Source organism: Nothobranchius furzeri, chromosome 10, assembly GCF_043380555.1.
Source record: "Nothobranchius furzeri strain GRZ-AD chromosome 10, NfurGRZ-RIMD1, whole genome shotgun sequence".
Classification (NCBI taxonomy): domain Eukaryota; kingdom Metazoa; phylum Chordata; class Actinopteri; order Cyprinodontiformes; family Nothobranchiidae; genus Nothobranchius; species Nothobranchius furzeri.
In genome coordinates this window covers 32206236-32229681 of record NC_091750.1, presented here as the reverse complement: position 1 = coordinate 32229681, position 23446 = coordinate 32206236, and the positions used below count along the sequence as shown (strand labels likewise).

At 41.7% G+C, this 23446-nt stretch overlaps 1 protein-coding gene across 2 annotated transcripts in view; it reads right to left on the bottom strand.

The window, feature by feature from the left end:
* Nucleotides 1-1264: 1264 nt before the first annotated feature.
* The window catches only part of LOC107390561 (tyrosine-protein kinase Srms), a 42660-nt gene continuing 20478 nt past the window's right edge, over nucleotides 1265-23446 (bottom strand). Inside the window, exons 4-9 of one of the 2 annotated variants that reach the window (XR_008564199.2) lie at nucleotides 21004-21151; nucleotides 16547-16705; nucleotides 13289-13470; nucleotides 11741-11897; nucleotides 4269-4868; nucleotides 1265-1702 (exon numbers count right to left, since the gene is read on the bottom strand). Coding sequence is in view for 1 of the 2 variants with exons in the window: in XM_015967362.3 (XP_015822848.1) it covers nucleotides 4669-4868; nucleotides 11741-11897; nucleotides 13289-13470; nucleotides 16547-16705; nucleotides 21004-21151 (846 nt within the window). In the remaining variant the exon portion in view is untranslated. Of the gene's footprint in view, nucleotides 4869-11740; nucleotides 11898-13288; nucleotides 13471-16546; nucleotides 16706-21003; nucleotides 21152-23446 lie in introns of both variants that reach the window. The other variant, XM_015967362.3, reaches the window with a different exon arrangement.

Genomic DNA, 23446 nt, shown 5'->3' with positions numbered 1-23446 from the left:
GCAGGTGCCAAGTCCTGTTGAAAGGTGAAGTCTGCATCCCCATAAAGTTGGTCAGCAGCAGGAAGCATGAAGTGCTCTAAAACTTCCTGGTAGACGGCTGCATTGACCCTGGACCTCAGGAAACAGAGTGGGCCAACACCGGCAGATGACATGGCACCCCACACCATCACTGACGGTGGAAACTTTACACTGGACCTCATGCAACGTGGATTCTGTGCTTCTCCGCTCTTCCTCCAGACTCTGGGTCCTTGATTTCCAAAGGAAATGCAGAACTTGCTTTCATCAGAAAACATAACTTTGGACCACTCAGCATCAGTCCAGTCCTTTTTGTCCTTGGCCCAGGCGAGACGCTTCTTGCGCTGTTTCATGTTCAAGAGTGGCTTGACACACGGAATGCGACACCTGAATCCCATGTCTTTCATGAGTCTCCTCGTGGTGGTTCTTGAAGCGCTGACTCCAGCTGCAGTCCACTCTTTGTGGATCTCCCCCACATTTTTGAATGGGTTTGTCGTCACAATTCTCTGCAGGGTGCGGTTATCCCTAGAGCTTGTACACTTTTTTCTACCACATTTTTTCCGTCCCTTCGCCTGTCTGTTAATGTGCTTGGACACAGAGCTCTGCGAACAGCCAGCTTCTTTAGCAATCACCTTTTGTGTCTTGCCCTCCTTGTGCAAGGTGTCAATGATTGTCTTTTGGACAGCTGTTAAGTCAGAAGTCTTCCCCATGATTGTGGTGCCTTCAAAACAAGACTGAGGGACCTTTTAAAGGCCTTTGCAGGTGTTTTGAGTAAATCAGCTGATTAGAGTGGCAGCAGGTGTCTTCTATATTCAGCCTTTTCAGAATATTCTAATTTTTTGAGATACCAAATTTGGAGTTTTCATTAGTTGTCACTTATGAATATCAAATTTAAATGTAATGAACATTGGAAATACATTGGTCTGTGTGCATTGCATGAATATAATGTACAAGTTTCACGTTTTGAATGGAATTACTGAAATATTTTCAACCTTTTGATGATATTCTAATTTACTGGCCAGCACCTGTATAACAGGTAATACAGGAGAAGGTGAGGAGTAAAATGTGTGCTTTCTACCCAAGACAGTGAACTCAACAGCTGTGTTACCTCCATAAGGATAGAGAGAACAGGTCATATTATACATGATTCTGAAATCTGACTTGGTGGGGAAGAAGCACAGACCTGTCAAATAAAACTTCAAACATTTTAGACTTGGCATTGCAGGAGATACAGAGGGGATGGAGAGACAACAATGAAAATACTTTTATTTTGGGCTGTTCCTCAACCGTAAAGCTTTATTTGTTGCAGATATAATGCATAAAATTCCTTCATCCCCAAACTGCAACATGCTTAATTATTTTCTATACAGAAATCCAACAGGGAGGATGCACTCTACTGGTCTCTACACTTGTGTTCTGGGTCCAGTCAGTACTGCAACAAAGTCATGTTGGTAGGATCTGGACGCTCAAAAGCTTTGTGATTTTGTTGAAGTGGTTCCACGGGTTTATGAAGAGTTACTGTGGGACACAAATTCTGAAGCTAATGTTTGGGTTAGTATTTAGTCACAAAGTGTTTTTAGTTAAGTCTGGTTTGCAAGTCCTCCCAAAGAACTGCCCAGACCAGACTATCAGAACCCAAACTGAGATGAATTCCACACAGATCCTGCTCTTCACTTGATGTCTGACTCTGGAGAGAAAACATCTTCATTAAATAGACTTGTTCAAAATGTGGCGGCACACTTGCCAACAGGCACTAAATCAAATCAGGTTTATTTGTATAGCACTTTAAATGCTGCCCAAACTGCTGAACATAGACATATAAACCATAAAAATATAAGCAGTCAAGTAAAAATGCAATAAAACATAGATAATACATTAAAAATCAGACATAAGAAATGGTAAAAAGCAGGACTACCAAGTCAACTAGGAACTAAAAGCTGTCGAGTATAAATAAGTCTTCTGTAGCTTTTTAAAAATGGCAACAGATTAGGCAGATGACGCCTGCCGAATGGAGATGGGCAACATATTTCACAAAGTAGGTGCAGCCACAGAGAAAGACCTAAAACCTCTTCTCTGTAGCCTTGCCCTAGGTACACTCAACCTATGCTGGTCAGCCGAACACAATCCACAAGATGGGACATATGGCACGAGAACTTTAGATAAATAGCTAGGAGCAAGGCCATTTAAACATTTGTAGGTCAGAACCAAAATCTTAAATTGCACACAGAACTTAACTGGGATCCAATGCAGAGAGGCAAGAACTGGAGAGATGTGATCAAATTGACATGCGCCAGTCAAAAGGTGGGCTGCAGCATTTTGAACTAGCTGCAGCCTAGCAATACATCCATGATTAACACCCAAGTAAAGACTATTGCATTAGTCTAAATGAGATGTTATAAATGCATGGATAAGCTTCTTGAAATCATTCCTAATCAAAAAGGACTTAACCTTATAAACATTCCGTAGGTGAAAAAAACAAAAACAAAATCGAACCACATGAACATCAAAATTAAGCTGAAAATGTATCTTAACACCCAAATTAGACAACATCCTTTGCATCATATGAGAAACCACTAATCAAAGACTGAGTAACTACAGGAGCACCACTCGGACAACTCAGTCTTAGAATTGTTCATCTGCAGAAAATTACAACCCATCCAATCATTAACCTCACATACACATTAGAGCCACTTCCTTAGCTTTAATAGGCGCGTAGACATGACAGTCATCAACATAAAAATTAAAGTCAAGCACATATTTCCTAAAGATGGCCCCAAGTGGGAGCAAATATAAATTGAAAAGCAGAGGACCAAGTAACGAGCCCTGTGGGACCCCATCGGGGAAACATCACTCGAGCATCAGCTACCAATGTTAAGTCACATATCTATCAGACAAGTAGGAACTCATTCAGGAGAGTGCTGAACCAGAGAGACCAACAAACTTCTCCAGTCGATCGAGAAGTATAACATGATCAAAAGCAGCGGCCATATCTAAGAGTAATAAAAAGACTGGGTCACCCACATCAGTATAATTGTAAATATCACTGAACACTCTCACTAGCACAGTTTCTGTACTATTCTCTAAAACCTGACTGAAAAACATCTAAAAGTGGGTTAGCATCTAGATGGCCAAACAATCACTTAAAAACTTTCTCAAGAACCTTAGAAAGAAATGGCAGCATAGAAATAGGTCGATAATTGGATAATACTGAGACATCAAGACCGGGTTGCTAGAGAAAGAGTTTGATTACTGCTTGTTTCAGACTTTTCAGAACTTCTCCAGACTACAAACTACAGTTTATTACACTATAAACCATATTTTAAATAACTGGCCCAACGTCCTTAACAACAGATGGAATGATGTCGATTGCAGAGCTAGTTAGTTTCATGCTTCCAAAATTTTTATTCAACATATCTGTGGATACAGACTCAAAGAATTCACAAAGTAGATTAATCAAAACAGATATCATCATCAATACAACTAGACTGTCTATAAAATATGTCGGAAACCTCTGAGCAGTAGTCAAAGAGGCTTCGAGTCCACCGACACATGAAGGGTTTAAAATCCCATCCACAGTAGAAAAAAAAATACTAGGTTATGCTCATTAGAGCCAATATCAGATAAAAATAAGTAGATTTTGCCTTTTTTACAGCCATTTGCTAGGAGCTCCATGCAGACCTCGTCTTCTACTGAGGCCTGTGACCTTCCAGTTTTGCTCACATTTCCTGCACTAGGAAGTGGGACCATATTACCCCCATACTGGTCTCTCTTCACTGGCTCCCCAGTGTACAGAGTCCATTTTAAAACTCTGCTTTTTGTTTTCAAGTCCCTGAATGGGTTGGCTGCTCCATATATTGAACGGGTGAACCTCTTTACTCTGGCAAGGAATTTGAGGTTAGGCTCTCAAATTCACTTAGAAATTCTGAAGACTTGTTTGAAAACTAGGGGAGACAGAGCGTTTCCGGTGGCGGTTCAGAGACCCTGGAACAGCTTTCCCCGACAACTAAGGCTCGCGTAAGTTTAGAACATTTCAAATCCCTACTTAGGACGTACTTATATGAACTGGTTTTTATGGCAGGTTAAATTTTACTTGAATGCTTTTATTATTCTGTGGTTTTCTTGTGTTGCACTGTTATGTTTGTGATTTTATCTGTTTTATTATATTGGATAGTGTGTTTTTATGCTGATTATTATTATGTTCAGCAGTTTGGGGTTGCTCACGCAACTGGAAAGTGCTATATAAATTAACTTACCTTGACCTTTTAGAGTCAGAAGCACAAGGTTCTGTGTCGTCTCAGACTGTGGCTGGAGAAAGCTCCTCAGGGGAGAAATGAATATGAAGCCTGCTCTCACAACACAGGCTGTTGGACCAGAACAATGTGACTGTAGAAACTAAATGTAGGAACTAGTTCAACTGCAGCAGGACACAACCAGGACAGAAACATTGCACATTCAAAGGAAACACCAACCAGTAAAACATGTTTGGTTCTTTTGATCCAAGGTGTTTTTACGCTTTCCGTGGGCGTTCTCTGTCATCATGTCTTTGAGTTCAGACACTCCGGTCTCTCGGTGTTGGTCAGTTTTGTGGCAGCTTCCGTAGATGTGGACGTTTCTTCTGTTACTTTTTAAAATAATCAAATCAGCAGAATCTCTCTATATTTCTACAGTCTTGAAATAAAATTTGGCATAAATAACATCCAGCTGGTGTTGCAGGGCATGGAAGGAAGGTCTTTTGGAGGGCTCTGGAGCCCAGCAGTCCAACATGATCCGGTAGATGTTCTGGGGACAGCGAGTTGGACACGGCAGTCGAAACCCTGATGTTAAAATGTCCAGCACTTCCTTATTACTTTTTCCTGAAAATAAATCAGAAAAAGGAACATTTTCTCACCTGATCCACCAATCAGTGAAGAACAGTAAAGTTTTGGTTATAGTTACAGGAAAAAGTTAACCAGAACCACAAGAAATGATGACACACTAAACAAATATTCAACAGATGAAAACAGGGAGAGCTAGTCCTGAAGGTTGGAACAGGGAGAGAGCAGGTTCTCCATCATCACCAGACTAACTCTGCAATAAAACCCTAAAAAATCATTGTTATTTTTGTTGATAAATTCTCTTAATGGTAATATCATATGTAGTTTTGTTTATAAATAATATTAGTTTTTCTTTGACATTCAGTTATAATTTACCAAAGACGGCTATGTAATGACAACTACTTTCACTGTTATCATTCTTTTTTTATTAACATATTAATTATATTGTTTTGATCTAAATTACTATTTTATTTCTATTGTCCTGTTTATCTGAACATGCTATGTTACAGATGAAAAACAGGTGAGTCAGGTGAGTATTGTTTGAATAGGTGCAAATAAAAAAATTACACAGTAATGTTTCAATGCTGCTTCCTCAGAGTTCCCATTATTATTATTATTATTGTTATTATTGTTATTATTGTTGTTGACCACAACCCTCTAACACACAGAATCATACCAAACCCCCCTCGCCACTCACCTGGCTAAACTGATCTACTAAAACAAAGGAAATGAAATGACACGTGTCATTGTGACACTAATTCTAAATCTAAACACTAAATTACATTCACAAAAAAAATCCACAGCAAGACCATCTAAATAAATCATGAATGATTGATAACACTGAATCCCATGACCGAGCCCCCCAAACTGTACCCAATTCTCTGCGGGTGAACATGAGACATGAGGCGCTTTCGGACTGTAGCAAGCTTTTCCCGTAGTTCCTAGAACCATTTTAGCTCCTGCTCTGAGGCTGGGACTTCCTGTGGAACTAACGTGACGTCGGCGTTTGGTGAGCTCCGCCTCTTGCTTGATTTCAGCATCATTTCTGTTCCGAATCGTGTTTGTTTATTTAGAAACAGACCGTATCTCGGATACTCCTGCTGCCACCAGCACACCTCGCCAAAACCAAACAGGTCTCTTCTCTTGATAACAGAAGAAAATATTTCGGTTTGGGATTAAATCTCAGAGTGCAAGCCACCTGGAGCGAGCATGTGTTTGTACCAAGTTAATATGTAGTCATGTAGCTTTCTTTTCAGTGAGTTTCTACTTTGTTCTTGATCGCACGCGTGAAGGACGTGCACGAACACATACAACGAAAACACACACGCCGTTAAATGTCTTCAATTAAATATATTGTGTGGATTCATCTTATAGTGTAAGCATCTATAGTACATTGTTATGGTGGGCTTGTTTGATTAATATGTGGTTTATAACTTATCACTGAGTCAGTAAGTTAGTTTAGGACACTGTGTGTTACTGATAAGGTGTTTTTATAACACAAAAATAAACAACCAATGATGAACAAGAGTCTGCTTCTAGACCTGCAGAAAGAGAAAAACAACACACAACAATACATCAGGAGCAAGCCATCAGTGCGTCAACCTGATGAAGAAATATATAATCTACATAGTTTTACTGAACAATCACACGATGATAAATCACAGTGCATTTAGTGCCAACCACAGCCTTAAGACCTGTGTTGAACGTGCCCAAGTCCATACTTATGAAAGCACCATGTGAGCACCTGTGTGTGTACACACGCTTGTATATGTAAGGTTTCTCTATAGGAGCGTCCAATAGAGAGTTTAGGCGTCATCTGGCCTACAACATCTGATGCCACCACACAGTGCCCCCCCCCCCCCCCCAAACCCTCTGTGTCTAACCTGGTAATTGCAAGTTCCTTGGAACTTGGAGGAAACTTTGTTATGTGAGGTCCAACTTTTGCATCGGGTTGACGCAATGCTTGCCGGTGTCAGACCTGTTTTGTTTCTGGTGAGCCATGCATGTCTCATGCCTCAAGAGGAGGGACAGCTGATAACAATTTTCCTACACACACGCACTCGCCTGTGTGCCTCTGTTATAAGTAAATGGAACACATTTGTGAATGAGGTAATGGCTGGATAGACCTGGGCGGTATGGCAAAATTTTCATATCACGGTTTATTTTTTATTAAATCGGTTTTCCGGTATTTTTCACAAGGCCGTGATTACCCAGATTATTTTTATAAGAAAATAATTACTGCACTAGATTGGCCTTAAATAGCCCAGTTTACCTTCATGTGCAGAACACCAGTTTTCCATGTCCAGTCACAGGTAGCTAAATGCAGAACTAATATAATATTACTAGCTGTTTAACCCTTGAAGGTGGAGGGTGCAGATCGAAGCTTGAGACATTCTCGGTAATCCAAGACGTGTTTTCGGCTGAGGTGATGAAGAAAGTTGCTGGTGTTACCCCCGCCGGCTACCACCGTTGCTCGACAGCATTTGCATATGAAAGTTGTTTGCTCCACGTCCGAACTTTTAAACCCGAAAAACCTCCAAACAACAGACGTGGCTCCTCTTTTTGGAATGAGTTCTTCTGCGTTCGAAGTTTCGATGTCGCCGTGACAGCTCTTGCCAGCCGTCGTTCTTGGTTTCACCACGCTGTGGTGGTTGTGTGTAGCAGTGAAATGAGTCCCCGCTGAAACACTTTCCTACTACGAACGTTCTGTACGTTGTCTAGGCCTTTCACCGGTATAGCGGTATGTGAAAAATTCATATCATAACCAAAATAAACACCGGTTTTTGGTATGAACCGGTATAGCGCCCAAAACTATGGCTGGATGTTTGAGTCCTTGAATTTGAGCTGAAAGAACCCATGTTAGTACAACTGTGGATGAAATAACTAGAGTCCAGAGTGAATATTGGATAAGAATTTTTGCTAAAATCAAGTCAACATCAACAGTGGTCTCCCAGAATTTCCTTGTGCTTTTTCACCCACAGGTCGTGAAAACCAGGAAATTGAGTTCTGATGAAGGTGCTGAAGCAAGCCAATTGAGGCCGCCAGAGAAGGTCCATTCGAAGTACTCCTCATCACTCCCACTGTTGTGAAGATTGCGGAGAGGCCATCTTAGATTCATGTATCCCACTGAAAGCTCATCGACGTCAACTAACTGCTTTTAGAGGCACAACGAAGTCCGGCTTCAAAAGGGTGAGCCACCACTAGGGTGCCACGTCTCAAAACCGGTGAAGATGGAGGTCTGCTGCAAGATCATTGGTTACACCACATTGTTGATGTTGGTGGTCGCACTCATGGCCTTCACTTGGGCCGCCTCTCAGCACCTGATGGAACGACTGGGACAGCAGCATCTGAGGGGGTACTAGAACTGGAACTGAGACGACGGATTGGGGCTCCTCCCTGACCGCACACCTACATGACAACATGACCTGCATCCACCTCGGCTGAACTGGACGCAACTACGACAGGACACAGCGAAGAAGAGATGCTGGAAAAGGATGACTGCTTCAATCACCTTCACCCAATCTCCAAACTGGTTTCACGGTCAAAGGATCAGAAGGACAAGATCAGCTCCCTGACAATTGGACAACCACCTCAACACGCCAAGGAAGGACCCTGACGTCTTCCTATTGAGAAGTTGAACCCCACATCACCAACTCCATTATTGCACTCCGGACCTGGACTACAAGGTACTCATCAACGTGAGACTGAAACCATCCTGATCAACGGAAGAGGACTCTGAACTTCCAAACTGTTCTCCAACCGAGACTCCCAGTTCACAGACAAGCCCTTGATGAAGAACGATTGATTTGCCTCAGCTCTGCCATAGTTAGAGCTGCATAAATTAATATTACACGTTCATTTTCCCTCATTCACAGAAAGAGTTGTCTGCAACTTGAAGCTTTAAATTAAATTCACCTGATGTTTCAATAAACTCTACTGATGTTTTTTTGTATATTATATGGTTTTGCTAACCCTTCCCAATCTCTTTACAGGGACTGCTATAATTTATAGAACTGTTGCATCATAGCAAATTCACTTAAATATGTATGAATTCAATTCAATTCAAAGATACTTGAATGGCTTTTCTTAAGTTTATGATGGTGTTGATTTAACTGATTCCCATTATCTCACTTGTATCTTGTGAACTGCTGTTTGATGTTATCGTCACTCGTGTTTGCCTTATTGTGTTCTATTATTATGTTATTTGTTATTTGTGTGTGTTTTTTTGTATGGTTATCCTATTCGGATAAACAGGAGGAAATATGTTATGGAAATTTTATATTTCATTACTTTAAACCTATTAACAAATCTATTAACTGAATGTCCTGAAAGCATTCACACACACACACACACTCTTGTCCTCCCATACACACACACACACTCTCACACATGATCCACTCCCATTCCTTTCTTATCTCGTTGTATAAACTCTGAGACCAGATGTTCGGGGCATTTGCCCTGCGCACTTGCCACAATTCATGATTTGGTTGTTTATCTGCCTTATTGCTTCTTGTCCCTCTCTCTAGTTGCAGGAAATGGGTTTATTGATAAACATATTGATAAAATCCCTAACAGTAATTATACATTTTAGTTGGTTTGGGTTTTGTTTCATATCACACAGTGTCATTTGAATAATTAAAACGCATTTTCTTTTTAGAAATTAAAAGCTTTAGTTTACAGTAGTAACAACCATGTTTAATGTTGGATTCTTTGTCTCATAATTTTAATTTAAAGAACTGCTTTGAGGGCACATTTTCCTGATCGATTTACATGCCAGCATTTTTCAGTTTTCACAGAACGTTGCACGCTAGGATGACGTCGACACCAAAACAACCAAAACAAAGCGGAGACTCGCCTCTTACATCAGGAGGAATCCGCGTGTTTCGAGCGTTATCCGTTCTTTCATAATCCGTTGTTGAATTGTGATCGGCAGAAGCTTTTCTGGTTCGCCTCACTTTTTTTTACAGCAGCGGCCCAAAACGATCTCCTAACACATGGATGTTCTGCTTCCTGATCACGTGACGTACGCGGACGAAGATCGGCTTTAGACCTGAGATGGTTGTTCTCAGGGTGCGGGGGCTCGTCTGACACCCACACAGAAAAAAGACGCAAATGACGACAGTGATTGAGTTCATCACTAATCCACAATCCACTAATTTCACTAGAAGCTACTTATTAAACCGTTACTTTACCATCATGTTTGCTGAAAGCTGACGAGTAGATCTTGTTCAGTTCTTATTTACAGACTCATACAAGAAGCAGATTCTGGTACATGAATGTTGTCCTGGTCTACAGAATTAAGTTTTGTTGTTTATGTTCAGCCTCAACATGTTTTTAGGACTGTGCTAATAAGTGCAAATAGAATTATGGAAACGCTACGTAGACGACATACTGGAAATCATATCAAAAGGACAAACAGAAACACTAACACAACACTTGAATAACATTGATGACACAGGCAGCATAAAGTTCACATATGAGTCAGAAACAGAAGGCAGCATAGCTTTTATGGACATGAAACCAACACACACAGACCAGTATCTATTATGGACATCAGAACACCCCACCATACACAACATGTCAGTAATCAGAACATTATATCACCGAGCAAACATGGTAACGGAAGAAAGAGACCGTAAACAAGAGGACAAACACATACAACACGCTTTAAAGACCTGCGCATACCCGACATGGGCAATAAACAAAGGAAAACAAACAACAACAGAAAGAAAAGAACACCCAAAGCAAAGAACCAGAAACCCAGAAAGACAAGAACCAGAAGCAGTGATAACTCTACCATACATCAGAGGCATAACAGAAAAAATAAGAGCAACAATGAAAAAACAACATAAACACACCAACAAAGTCATACACAACAGTTAGAAACAGACTAGTACACCCAAAAGACAAGATACCAGCTGGACTTAAATGTGGAGTCGTTTATGAAATCCCATGCAAACTCTGCAGTAAAACATACATAGGAGAACCCGGACGCCAACTCAACACACGAACAATAGAACATAGAAAGGAGTGCGAGAAAGAAACAAGTCGAAAACACACAAGAGCAGCAAAACAAGAAGCAGAAAGTACAATAAAGAAGTCAGCCGTAACAGATCACTGCACAAGAGAAAACCATGTAATGGACTGGGACAACACAAGGATCATAAACACCAAACAACAAAAATACAAAAGATGGATAAAAGAAGCTATCGAGATAAGGAGACGTGGATGTGGGACCATGAACAGGGACGACGGAGTTTACACGTTGGATCATGCGTGGGACTGCATCGTCGGAGAGGGGAGAGCGGGCAGTAGAGGGCGACAACGTCCTCTGCTGCCCGCGGATAAACGGAGAAGGAAGAGATGCCACCGTCAGAGTCAGCTCTGAGGAAGTTTTGCAGTCGGCAAACGAAACGTCAGCAAGGTAAAAATTAGAAATTAGACACAGCAAGAACATACCAAACGACTGATCGATAGGAACAAACGATCACACTAATAAATGTTTATGCACCTCCTGACGGTGAGAGGACATTTTTGAAACCCTGTTTGATATCATAGCCAGAGAAATGGAGGGACTTTAATATGTGGTGATTTCCACACGTGTGATTTCAGTGTGGTATTGAACCCTGACCTGGACACGAGGACAAGGAGGACAAGGATACATATCACAAACTATATGAAAGCTAGAATGAAGGAGTCAGGAATTACGTATGTTTGGAGGGATATGCATACACTAGATATGGATTACACTCATTACTCACACCCATCATCACTTTGCCTCCATCATCATCACAAACACCATTCTCATCATCATCGTCAAGATTATCGTTATCACGATCACCATTGTTATCATAATCATTATCACAATTATTTACGCTTCATTTCAGAGAACTTAGAAAGGCTTTCCCTACCTTCATAAGGCATTTTTCCACGTGACATCATCTCATAGATCAGAACCCCAAACGACCAGACATCAGATTTGACTGAGAAGCGCTGGTGGAGTGCAGCCTCAGGAGCAGTCCATCGGATAGGAATCTTAGTGTTCCGACTGGCTGTGTAAACGTGGTCCTAGAGACGTTCAACCAAAGGTCCCGACCATTTACTAGTGTTCATACATTCACATCAAGCTTTATTACATATGCAAACACATCAGAAAAGGTCCTTTTCTAAATGACAATTTTCTTGACTAATACCTTGATGACAATGAAAAGACATGTTATTATTAATAAGTATGGCAGATTTAGTTTTTATTCATATAAACAACCTAAAGCAACTAGAAAATAAGCCTGTATCTCATATTTCAACATCTTAAACCCCTACATAAATACTACACATGAAATGGGTTTTAATTCAATCCCAGTTGTGATCTTAAGCCCAGGACACACTGTGCGCTTTTCACCTACTGCAAAGAACTGCTTCATGTCATACTGTGAGGACTCTAGAGTGGACTTAAGTGAGTCAAACCACTTTACACACACTAATATCGAAAACATACGTCACTAAAATCCAACAGAAACCCAAGAGGATTAATGAAAGATAAAAGCTCTAACATTAAGACTTCTTTTATTAAACTCCAAACCAGAATCCAAACAGGAGGGCTTCACTTGTTCTTGCAAGTATATGATGTCGATACGAACACGCTTGACATTGTACTCGTCACTAGTATTTTGCATCATGCCCTGGGTGTAGGGCTGGGCGATACGGCCTAAAATCAATATCACGATATATTGAGGATTTCACCTCGATAACGATAAGCGGACGATAACTACAGGTATGCGCAGAAACAAAAGTTGTCCACTAGATGGGGCTGTCTCATGCATTATGTTCAGTTGCATTTTTACGTGACTGAAGGTGGTACAGCTTCTTAAAGGAGCATGAATGTTGCCAACCTACACACATCTTTCATTTTTTATTATCAAATTTATTGACATGGGAAAAAGTATCTCGATAAGGGTCAGAAATTTCGATAACGATACATTTTCGATTTGGTGCATTTCCATTGATGGACTGCAAACCACGGCTGTATTTTTTCTGACACTGCTTGAAGTGTTTCTATATAAACTGATATAGACAATAAATAGTGTTGGCCAGATTTGATCATGACATCTCGGTGGATGGCCACAGGCCTGCAAAGTACCCTCACGTTAGATATTTTTATCACAGCTGTAAAAAGATTTGCCTCAAATGGCCGAAAAGCGTACAGAGTAAACCAGGCTTTTGGAACCACCAGAGATAACGGACAGTAATTCAAATTAATTTTATGTTTATGTTTATTTGGCAGACGCTTTTATCCAAAGCAACTTACAATTTATAACCTATAGGGCATGTTGTGATGTTGAATTTTAGATTCAAGCTTCAGTATTTTACAAAGAAATTAACACAAACATGTTTAATACAAAATAAAAATCAAAACTCATATTTGATGTACAATCTTGGTAAAATCAATAACTCAATTTTACCTTTATGATTCGAGCCAGTCCAAAGTCAGCCACCTTACAGACAAGATGGTCTCCCACCAGAATGTTCCTAGCAGCAAGGTCTCTGTGAACAATGTTTCTGTCCTCCAAGTAGCCCATACCATCTGCAATCTGACTGCCCATGTATATGAGATGAGCTGACGTCAGCACCATCCCTTCAGGGCCTGAAAGCAAACAAACACACACACACACACACACACACACACACACACACACACCATAGTTCAAAGACTGAAACCACCTAACAACATGTATTTTGGGTACTGGCTTTCATTATAAGTAAACATTGCCTACATACACAATAATGCAACAGCAGATACTATGCCAACTTGGACAGACTTAATACGTAACCTTATGAGACTATGAGTAGACTAGACTATGTAGATTGAATGAAATGTGGACATGGTGAAGGGGTCGGAAAGGTACCGTATTTTCCGGAGTATAAGTCGCACCAGCCATAAAATGTATAATGAAGAAGAAAAAAACATATATAAGTCGCACTGGACTATAAGTGGCATTTTGGGGGAAAATTTTATGATTTTTCTTACAAAATCTGAGACCAAGCATTTCACATTGCAAGACAAGTACCGGTAACAATAACAGAATAAACAACCAGGGCGCAGCAGCGCACCACGGTCTCCAGCAGGTGATGGCTGTGTTTCAAACCCACCCGGCGGGCGGGGAGATCGCCCGCAGCACCCCGCCACAGGCTGCAGCAGGTGATGGCGGTGTTTGAAACCCTCCCAGCGGGACAGGGGAGCTCATTCCTGGGTCGGAGCCGCCCGGCCCGCAGCAGCTCGCCACAGGCTCCAGCAGGTGATGGCGGGGCAGAGGAGCTTATTCCTGGTCCGGAGCCGGTCCGCAGCAGCGCGGTATACATAATTTGGTATACAAGTCGCTCCAGAGTATAAGTCGCAGGACCAGCCAGACTATGAAAAAAGTGCAACTTAAGTCGGGAAAATTCGGTAGATTTTGAGTTAATAATAGGTTATGGGTAGGCCTATCAGGAACTGCTCTGGAGTTGTTCTCCTCTTATCTGTCTGAGCGTTCCTTCTCTGTGGCCGTTTTGATGTTTCAGTCCTCTACCACCTCCCTCACTGATGGTGTTCCTCAAGGTTATGTGCTGGGATATCTATTATTCCTCTTTTATCTGCTTCCTCTCAGCACATCCTAAGCTCCTTTAGAGGAATCTCCTGCCTGTTCCTAATTTTATTTGCACATTAAACACTTTCACCAACAACATTCCACGCAAACACTAGAGTTCTGATGAGAATTAAAAAGAGAGATCATATCTCTCCTGTCTTAGCTTCCCTACATTGGCTACCTGTTAAATTCAGAATAGATTTTAAGATCCTTCTTCTCACATATAAAGCTCTTAATAATCAAGGTCCATCATACATCAGTGACCTGATTGTTCCATACGTTCCTAACCGAGCACTTCGCTCCCAGACTGCAGGTTTACTGGTGGTTCCCAGAATATCTAAAAATAGGATGGGAGGCAGATCTTTTAGCTATCAGGCTCCTCTCTTGTGGAACCAGCTCCCAGCTTTAGTCCGTGAGGCAGACACCTTGTCTACTTTTAAGAATAGGCTTAAAACATTTTTATTTGATAGGGCCTATGGTTAAAATCTGATGTTAGCCTAAATCTGGACAAGTGGGGGAGTAGAGGGAGGTGGAGTGTACAGTCGGTAAAGACGGCTCTCCCTTGCCCTGCCTCCAACATGCCTCCATCTAAAAGGCTAGGTTATCCAGAGTCCCCCCCCACCCACCCACCCCCCCCCCCATTTGGCCACACTCCCGAACAGGCATTCCTCATCAAGCGCTCTGCTCTCCTCTGACCAAGGCCTGCTCGCTGACCCTCATTCTAGGTGTTGGACTCGTGGTGACCGGGTTTTCTCAGTCCTAGCTCAGTCACTCTGGAACCAGTTGTCACCCTCTGTTAGGCTGTCCCCATCTCTGCCGGTTTTTAAGAGTCGCCTGAAAGCCCACTTCTTCCACTTGGCGTTCCCTGAAGGTGTTTGAGGTTGGCCCTCTTTTGTGTTGATTTTATTTCCTGTTTTTATTGGTCTCTTTATCCCTCGTTTTATCCATTTGTTTCTACTTTAATGTCTTACCCTCTTTGCACTATTTTAATTGCTTTTATTATCTATTTATTCATTGTGATTTACATTTCTTACGTACTGTGTATAGCGCCTTGGGCTCCCTGACAAGGTCACAGAAGGCGCTTTATAAATAAAGCTTTGATTGATTGATTCTCCTTTTAACCACATTTGTTTATCTGGATTTTTTTTATCTTTGTCATATTTAAAAAATGTTGTTCTTGAGAAGCGCCTTGTGATTTTCATCTTGAGAGGGGCTATTTAAAAAAGTGTGTGTGCGCGCATGCGTGTGTGTGTGTGTGTGTGTGTGTGTGTGTGTGTGTATGTGTGTGTGTATGTGTGTATGTGTGTGTGTGTGTGTGTATGTGTGTGTGTGTGTGTGTGTGTGTGTGTGTGTGTGTGTGTGTGTGTGTGTGTGTGTGTGTATGCGTGTCTGTGTGTGTGTGTGTGTGTATGTGCGCGCGTGCATGTGTATGTGTGTGTGTATGTGTGTGTGTGTGTGTGTGTATGCGTGTATGTGTGTGTGTGTGTGTGTGTGTGTGTGTGTGTGTGTGTATGCGTGCATGTGTGTGTGTGTGTGTGTGTGTGTGTGTATGTGTGTGTGTATGTGTGTGTGTGTGTATGCGTGTCTGTGTGTGTGTGTGTGTGTGTGTGTGTGTGTATGTGCGCGCGTGCATGTGTATGTGTGTGTGTGTGTGTGTGTGTGTGTGTGTGTGTATGCGTGCATGTGTGTGTGTGTGTGTGTGTGTGTGTGTGTGTGTGTGTGTGTGTATGTGTGTGTGTATGTGTGTGTGTGTGTATGCGTGTGTGTGTGTATGTGTGTGTGTGTGTATGTGTGTGTGTGTGTATGTGTGTGTGTGTGTGTGTGTGTGTGTGTGTGTGTATGCGTGCATGTGTATGTGTGTGTGTGTGTGTGTGTGTGTGTGTGTGTGTGTATGTGTGTGTGTATGTGTGTGTGTGTGTATGCGTGTCTGTGTGTGTGTGTGTGTGTGTGTGTGTGTGTATGTGCGCGCGTGCATGTGTATGTGTGTGTGTGTGTGTGTGTGTGTGTGTGTGTGTATGCGTGCATGTGTGTGTGTGTGTGTGTGTGTGTGTGTGTGTGTGTGTGTGTGTGTGTGTGTGTGTGTGTGTGAGCACCCACTGCTGAGATAGGACTTGAGGCTCCCTTTGGTCATTAGCTCAGTCACAATGTATACTGGTTCTCCCCTGGAGCACATGGCCAGCAGCTGGATTAGCTTTGGGTGGTGGAGGCTTTTCAGGGCCTGAACCTCCTTCACAAACTCATCTTGCTTGGTGTCCTCTGAAAGAAAAGGAAGAGAAGCCATTTAATTCCGGCTTTGAGAAGGTGTGACTGAATTTCCCCAAAGGTCAATGTTAAAGGTTCAATATGGAACATTTTAATAAAAAGCAATATTTAAAAAACAAAAACATTTCCACAGGGCGTTTAGAGGTGTGTGGAATTGGATTTACACTATTTTCTTAAAAAGTTTTATATAAAAAATTAAATAATCAATTTTATTTTGACGGGCATGACACTGAGGTTATGTTTACATAGACCAGCAAATAGAGGGCACCATCGGAGATTGCCAAATAGTCCGCTTGGCACAGAGAGGCGAGGCTGGATCTGTGGAAAATGGCTGACGCTGCTAGTCAGACAGCTGCTTCTGAGTTCAGAAGATCTTGTTATCCTTCACAGAAGAGGAGCGACCAAAAAAGAACCAAAACCCGAGTGAAGCCGATGACGGATGGACCCAAATAAAATCTTTTCACGGCATCAAAACCAATGCATAAATGACTGATTTTCTCATTAATAGGTCAGCTAACTTAGTCGCTAACAGCTAATGTTACCGCTCACTGCTTTGCAATACTTGTGTTGATTATGTGATGTTGATCCTAGATATGAGAATACGGATTATGGCCCATCTACCTCCACACCCAGTTACCGGGAGAAACGGAGGCGGCCTAATCCTCCTGCTCTGTGCTGTGTTGCTGGCTGTCTTTCACCACTGCGGTGAGTGGCTATTATAAAGCTAGCTAGTCCAAGCTAGTGTTTCTATTGAGGAGGACAATGACTTAAGGAACTTTGGCAAAGTTTTATTTTATTTTTTTTATAAATTTCATAGTTATTCTGCTCGTCATTTAGCTTATATCTACTTTGCTCTGAAAGCACTGACTGGTCAGAAGGTGGATTTGATGAGGCTGACTGCTCCTGATGACAGTTCAGATGAGGACTTTGTCGCAGGTCTTTGCGTACGGTAGGTAATCAGTCACAGTTTTCTGTTACATATTTGAATAATAACACAGTCCGTTCATTATTCATTCTAATTGATAAACTGGAAACAGTGAGACAAAGCTAGTACAAGAAACTATGATTAATGACTACAACTTCAGCACAAGCTGTGGTTAATGACAATGTTTAGATGAGTAAACTGCAACCAGGGGAAGCTACATGTTTCCATTCGATCATCCCTGAATGAGAAAACCGTTCCAGCACCTTAAACTAAATGAAGTGTTTAATACCCATCCATTCATGCATATGTAGGACGGCTGCAGCATTAGACACCATCGAACCCCCTAAAATCACTTTTCACAGCACAGACTTTTAACATGTGCATTTTTTAACTCGAAACTACGTCAAGCCTGATCTTGAAAATGAACTGATGAAACATCTTTGAATATGTCTGATCTATTACCCAAGAAGTCCAGTTGTGTTTGATTGAATATCCTTGAGATATTTGTTGTCATTTGCTTCATTCTAAACTTCTCAAATGCATCTTCAGCTGATGGGTGGATGGTCCTGGCTACGGTGCACAGTACTGCACATATACAGTCATGGAGAAAGAGACCAGGAACATCATTTCTGTTGTCACGGGTGACAAGCGGCTAACACAGAGGAACTCTGTTATCACTCAGCTTATAACAGAGCTCAGATCTACACAGACCTCATCTCTCATGGGTAAAAAAGCACTGTTGCCAGTGGAAAAGTGGCAATATGATGCTCTATCAGTATGTCAGTGGTGCTAACGGTTTTTTTCCACCCAGACAAAGGACAGTTCCCAGGAGTCTTGCACAGTTTTGACATGTGGCACAGATCCAAGAATCTCTCCAAATGGCTATCTGCTGCAAGCATTTATCATGGGAAGCAGCCTTGTGACCATTTCTGTCTGGATATGCGTGCATCTACTTGTCAGGCAGCACCGATACCTGGGCAGTCTGCATTGCCGGTGGTGGGCGTGCGAAAAGGCCATGATGTTTGATGAATTCATGGTACGGTCAGTATTTATACACTATAACAGAATAGTTGTACTCTGTTGTACTTTACTAGACTATGTATTATTTTCCATCGTTCACCTCTCATTTTGTGTGATTATTCTCAGGTCATGATTATACATGTTTCATCAGAAATTGGGCTGCATGGTGGCACAGTGGTTAGCACTGTTGCCTCGCAGGTTCGAAACTCGGCTGCGGCCTTTCTGCGTGGAGTTGCGTGTTCTCCCCATGCATGCGTGGGTTTCCTCCGGGTACTCCGGTTTCCCCCACAGATCACAACATGCCCTGTAGGTTATAAATTGTAAGTCGCTTTGGATAAAAGCGTCTGCCAAATAAATAAACATAAACTCTTAAATTGTGTTTAGTCTTTTTGTTAATTGGGTAGATGAGAGTTCCCTCGTTTGTGTCAGCTTGGTCTGATCGGCCAGTATTTAAGCTCCCTTAGTCGTCTGTCAGGTCAGTTTGCTTGTTTAAGCTGTTAGCCAGGTATGTTGTTATGTTTAAGCACCGTTATGGTTTGAGGTGAGGTGTTTTTTCATTTGACCTCTTTTAATGGGCCCATGTATAAAGTAAACTTGTTTTGGGAATTCTTGGGAAATAAATCTTTTTTTAAATCATCAGCGTGTCCTCCTGCCTAACTGTCTCCGTCCCTCACAGTCGTGTTGGAAAAGTGCACGACGACCACGTGCACGGAGTGATGGCAGCATCTCGTCCTTCAGTATAGAGCAGGACATTGTTGAGTTCATGATACCATCAATGAAATACAGCTCTCCAACACCAGCAGCACTCATGCAGCCCCACATAAGGACACCGCCACCACCGTGTTTCACTATAGGAACCATGCTTTTCTCTTTTATATCCTCACCTTTAAGACGGCATACAGTTTAGAAACCATTAGATCCATAAAAAGAGATCTTTGTCTCATCACTCCAGAGTCTAGAGTCCCAGAAGTCTTAATCTCCAACAGCACGGGCCCTAGCAAATCCTAGGTGTGCTTTATTGTGCGTGGGCTTTAGGAGAGGGTTCCTTTGTGGACGATACCCATGCATGCCAATCCTCTGCAGTGTGTGCCGTATGGTGTCAAGGGAAACGGTCACCCCAGTTTAGCTTTCTACTGCTTTAGCTAACTGCAGCGAACTTGCATGGTGGTTTCATTTAACCCTTCTCAAAAGAAAACACTCCTGTCGACACATCAACTTAAATGGATGGCCTGGATGTCTCTGTAAGATGGTTGCACTTCCATCTTCCTTAAAATTTTGGAATCGCTTTTGCTACAGTATTCTGACTGATGTGTAAAGCTTTGCTGATCTTGTAACCCTCACCTTTTTTGTGTAAATAAATTATTTTCTTTCTCAAATGTCGTGACAATTCTTTTTCATGTGGAGGCATTGCTGAGTCGTGGAGGATGGCTGCTTATACTCAGCCAGGATCGTCTGGAGGTTTCTTCCTGTTAAAAGGGAGTTTTCCTCTCCACTGTCGCTGCATGCTTGCTTAGTATGAGGATTGCTGTAAAGACTCTGACACTAGTCAGTGACTCGATGCAACCTGCTGGGTTCCTTATATAGGAAACCTTTTACTGATTGGTTAATGAAGTTAACTGTACTGGAATGTTTACTTGAGATGACTCTTGTCATGATTTGGCGCTTTATAAATAAACTAACTGAATTCCTGACAGCATTTATGAGATGAGTTTTCTTTGTAAAGTAATGCCCTTTTAGAGTCAGTTGTCTGCTGGACACCTCTTAAATGTGGGTTAGGGTTAGGGTTCAACTGTGGTTGAATGCCTGTTAAGTTAGACTTTAGTAGTCTTAAGTGGTCTGCCAAATAAAAACGTAAAGTAAGTGTGGCTTTTCTCCTAAGACTATAATTGGGGTGTACTCATTTTTGCAATATGGGCTTGAATTAATTTGTTAGTAAAAATCACTTTTTTGTGTGTGCAAATTAACACGTCTTGTTTGCAATCAATGGCCCACATTAGTGGGAGTATTTTGTAGGATGGGACCTAAGAAAATGTTGATTCTGAAAGGAAACTAAAGGTTTTCTAACACATGTAGTGGGGTTTACTCCTTTGTGCTGAGCACTGTATGTGTGTTCAGGGACAATCAGTGCTTTTATGCACCCCCCTCGTTCGGATTGGATGTTGATCCGAGTTTCCGCATGGTCCAATACATTGTGAGGGAGTACTGGCACTTATTTGTGCCCACATTCACTGGTTAGAATAAAGGCATTTTGTCTTTAGCTAACGCAGCACTCCCAAAAAACAGATTCAACATGATGAACATTTTTCTAGCAACCAACAGCAAAGTGTTACAACAGCTTCGTATTTACCTTGTTTCAGTGTCTTTATGGCCACTTTTCGGTTTTCTTTGGTCCAGATAGCCTCCCACACTTCTCCAAAGTGTCCTTCTCCCAGTTTTTTGTGAAGTTTGAACTCCTCCCTTGGCCTCTCCCAAGACTCCATATCAAACAGCTCTCGCTGCACAAAGACAACGCATCATTTACACACCTGATAAGAGTTTAATTCATTTTACATTTGATTGTGGTGAAATCTTTGTCCTGCATAAAGCAAAAACCCAAACCGCTCTGTGAACCATGATTTTACCCACTCTTCACAGCATGTGCCATTTACAGTATGAAGAAAAATAAGTTTAAAATTTTCAATTTGTCGCCTTGTCCTTACACACACACACACACACACACACAAATACACGCATATACAGTAATATAGTAGTGACGTGGCCTGTGACAGCTGCCCTGCTGTCACACCTCAAGTGAATGGCTGTCTGGTAATGTTTCGTTTATTTTGAATAAGTGAGTGTTTTGTTTCTATGGATTGACTGTGTAGGTGACAGTATGTAGTGCACACATTCAGTTACTTATCGGTTTTAGTCTATAGGTGTTTATATGATTGTTTAATAAGTTTTACTTGAGTTGCCAGTGGCCTTGGAGTTGGAGCAGCTGTAGCAGATCGCTTTACTTGGCCTGATCAGCACTATTGGCTCATACCAACTCTCAAGGGAGAAGAGATTCCTGTGTTTGTGTATAGTTATTCTCTTTTGTAAATAGTAGTTGGGTTTTGATAGTAATATGTATTCATTTTAAGTAACTCAAACATAATGGACTGATTAGTATGAATTTGTTAGGAGTAGTTTATTTATGTTCTTTGTTAACTGATGTCTCCCCACCCTAGTGTGTTGGCAGTGGTCTGATCAGCCACTATTTAAGTTGATCCTGTTGTGTATGTAGAGAGGTTTTTTTGTACATGTCTGTAGTCAGGTCCTGAGTTTGGGCTCCTTTTGTTACTATGTCAGTTGTTATGTTATTTCAAGTACTGGTTGGCTCCTCCTTGAACCGTCACCTGATCGTGGTGGAGGAGTTTGAGTGCCCTAATGATCCTAGGAGCTATGTTGTCTGGGCACTTTGTGCCCCTGGTAGGGTCTCCCATGACAAATTGGTCTTAGGTGAAGGGTGAGACTAAGAACGTTTCAAAGGACCTTTCATGGATGTAAGTTCAAAGAGTCAGAGTACCCGGCCCGGAGGGTTACCGGGGCCACACCCTGGAGCCAGGCCTGGGGTTTGGGCCCGTGAGCGAGCGCCTGGTGGCAGGGCTTTCGCCCATGGGGCCCAGCCGGGTCCAGCCCGAACCGGATACATGGGCTCATCCAACTGTGGACCCACCACCCACAGGAGGATCATGAAGGGTCCGGTGTAGAGCTGAAACAACTAATCGATTTAATCGATTATAATCGATTATTAAAATAGTTAACAACTTTTTAGTCATCGATTAGTTGTTTAATAATCATATTTTACTGCATAAAGTCTATTTTTTACCACAGTCTGACATCGGTTACAATCTGTTAAATTTGCCGCCAGTGTGTGGCAGTAATGAGCCACTGATCTACCAGTGGAGCCGTAGAAGAAGAAATGAGCCAATAAGTGCCCTCGGTTTTCATGACGTAACACGTTACTGACGCTCATCTTGCTGTGAGAGATGGCAGAACAAGAAGAAATACGGAAGAAAAATAGAAGCGACAAAACTGAAGAGAAATCCCGGACAAAAACCTCACGAGTATGGGAGCACTTCACTCTAGATGCCTTGAAAAGATGGGTGACCTGCAAAATATGCAAAAACCATCTAGCATGGCACGGAAGCACGACGTCCCAAAGTGAACATTTGAGACGAAAACATGTGGGGGCTGATGCAGCAGAGGAAAGTCCGGTAAATCCGGTAAGTAACAGAAAATAAACAAGCTAACGCAGATCAAATTTGGGAGCTGAGTTCGTTATAGTGGATGTTAAACATGTTTTTTTGCCGCGTCAGTCTACGGTGTTCTACTTCTGATTGACTAGATGCAATCGTGAATCTCCTCCGTGTTGTGTATCATGCACTTGCCAAATTTAGCACATCTGTTTATAAGAATGTTCTCGTTAAGAGAAAAACGGCACAAACCCATAACTATGTTCCTCATTCAAAAAAGGACAACTCCGCGGAGAAAAATATACAGACGAGCTGTGTCCAGGTGAATATAACGCGGCATAGTTGTACGCTTTCAATTTTTAAATACAGGAGAAATTCAGAAAGTCCTTTTTTTTACTATTAAAAGGCTGTTTTACTGTCTAATGCTTTAAAACGCCTCACAACACATTTTTGTCAAAATAAATGATCACTGTATATTGTTAATTAATTCAAATAATGTAATATTGAGTGTTGTAGTGTGTGTGCTGCTTTATTTTATATGTGTACTTATTTCAGTCTATTTGTGTTTCTTAT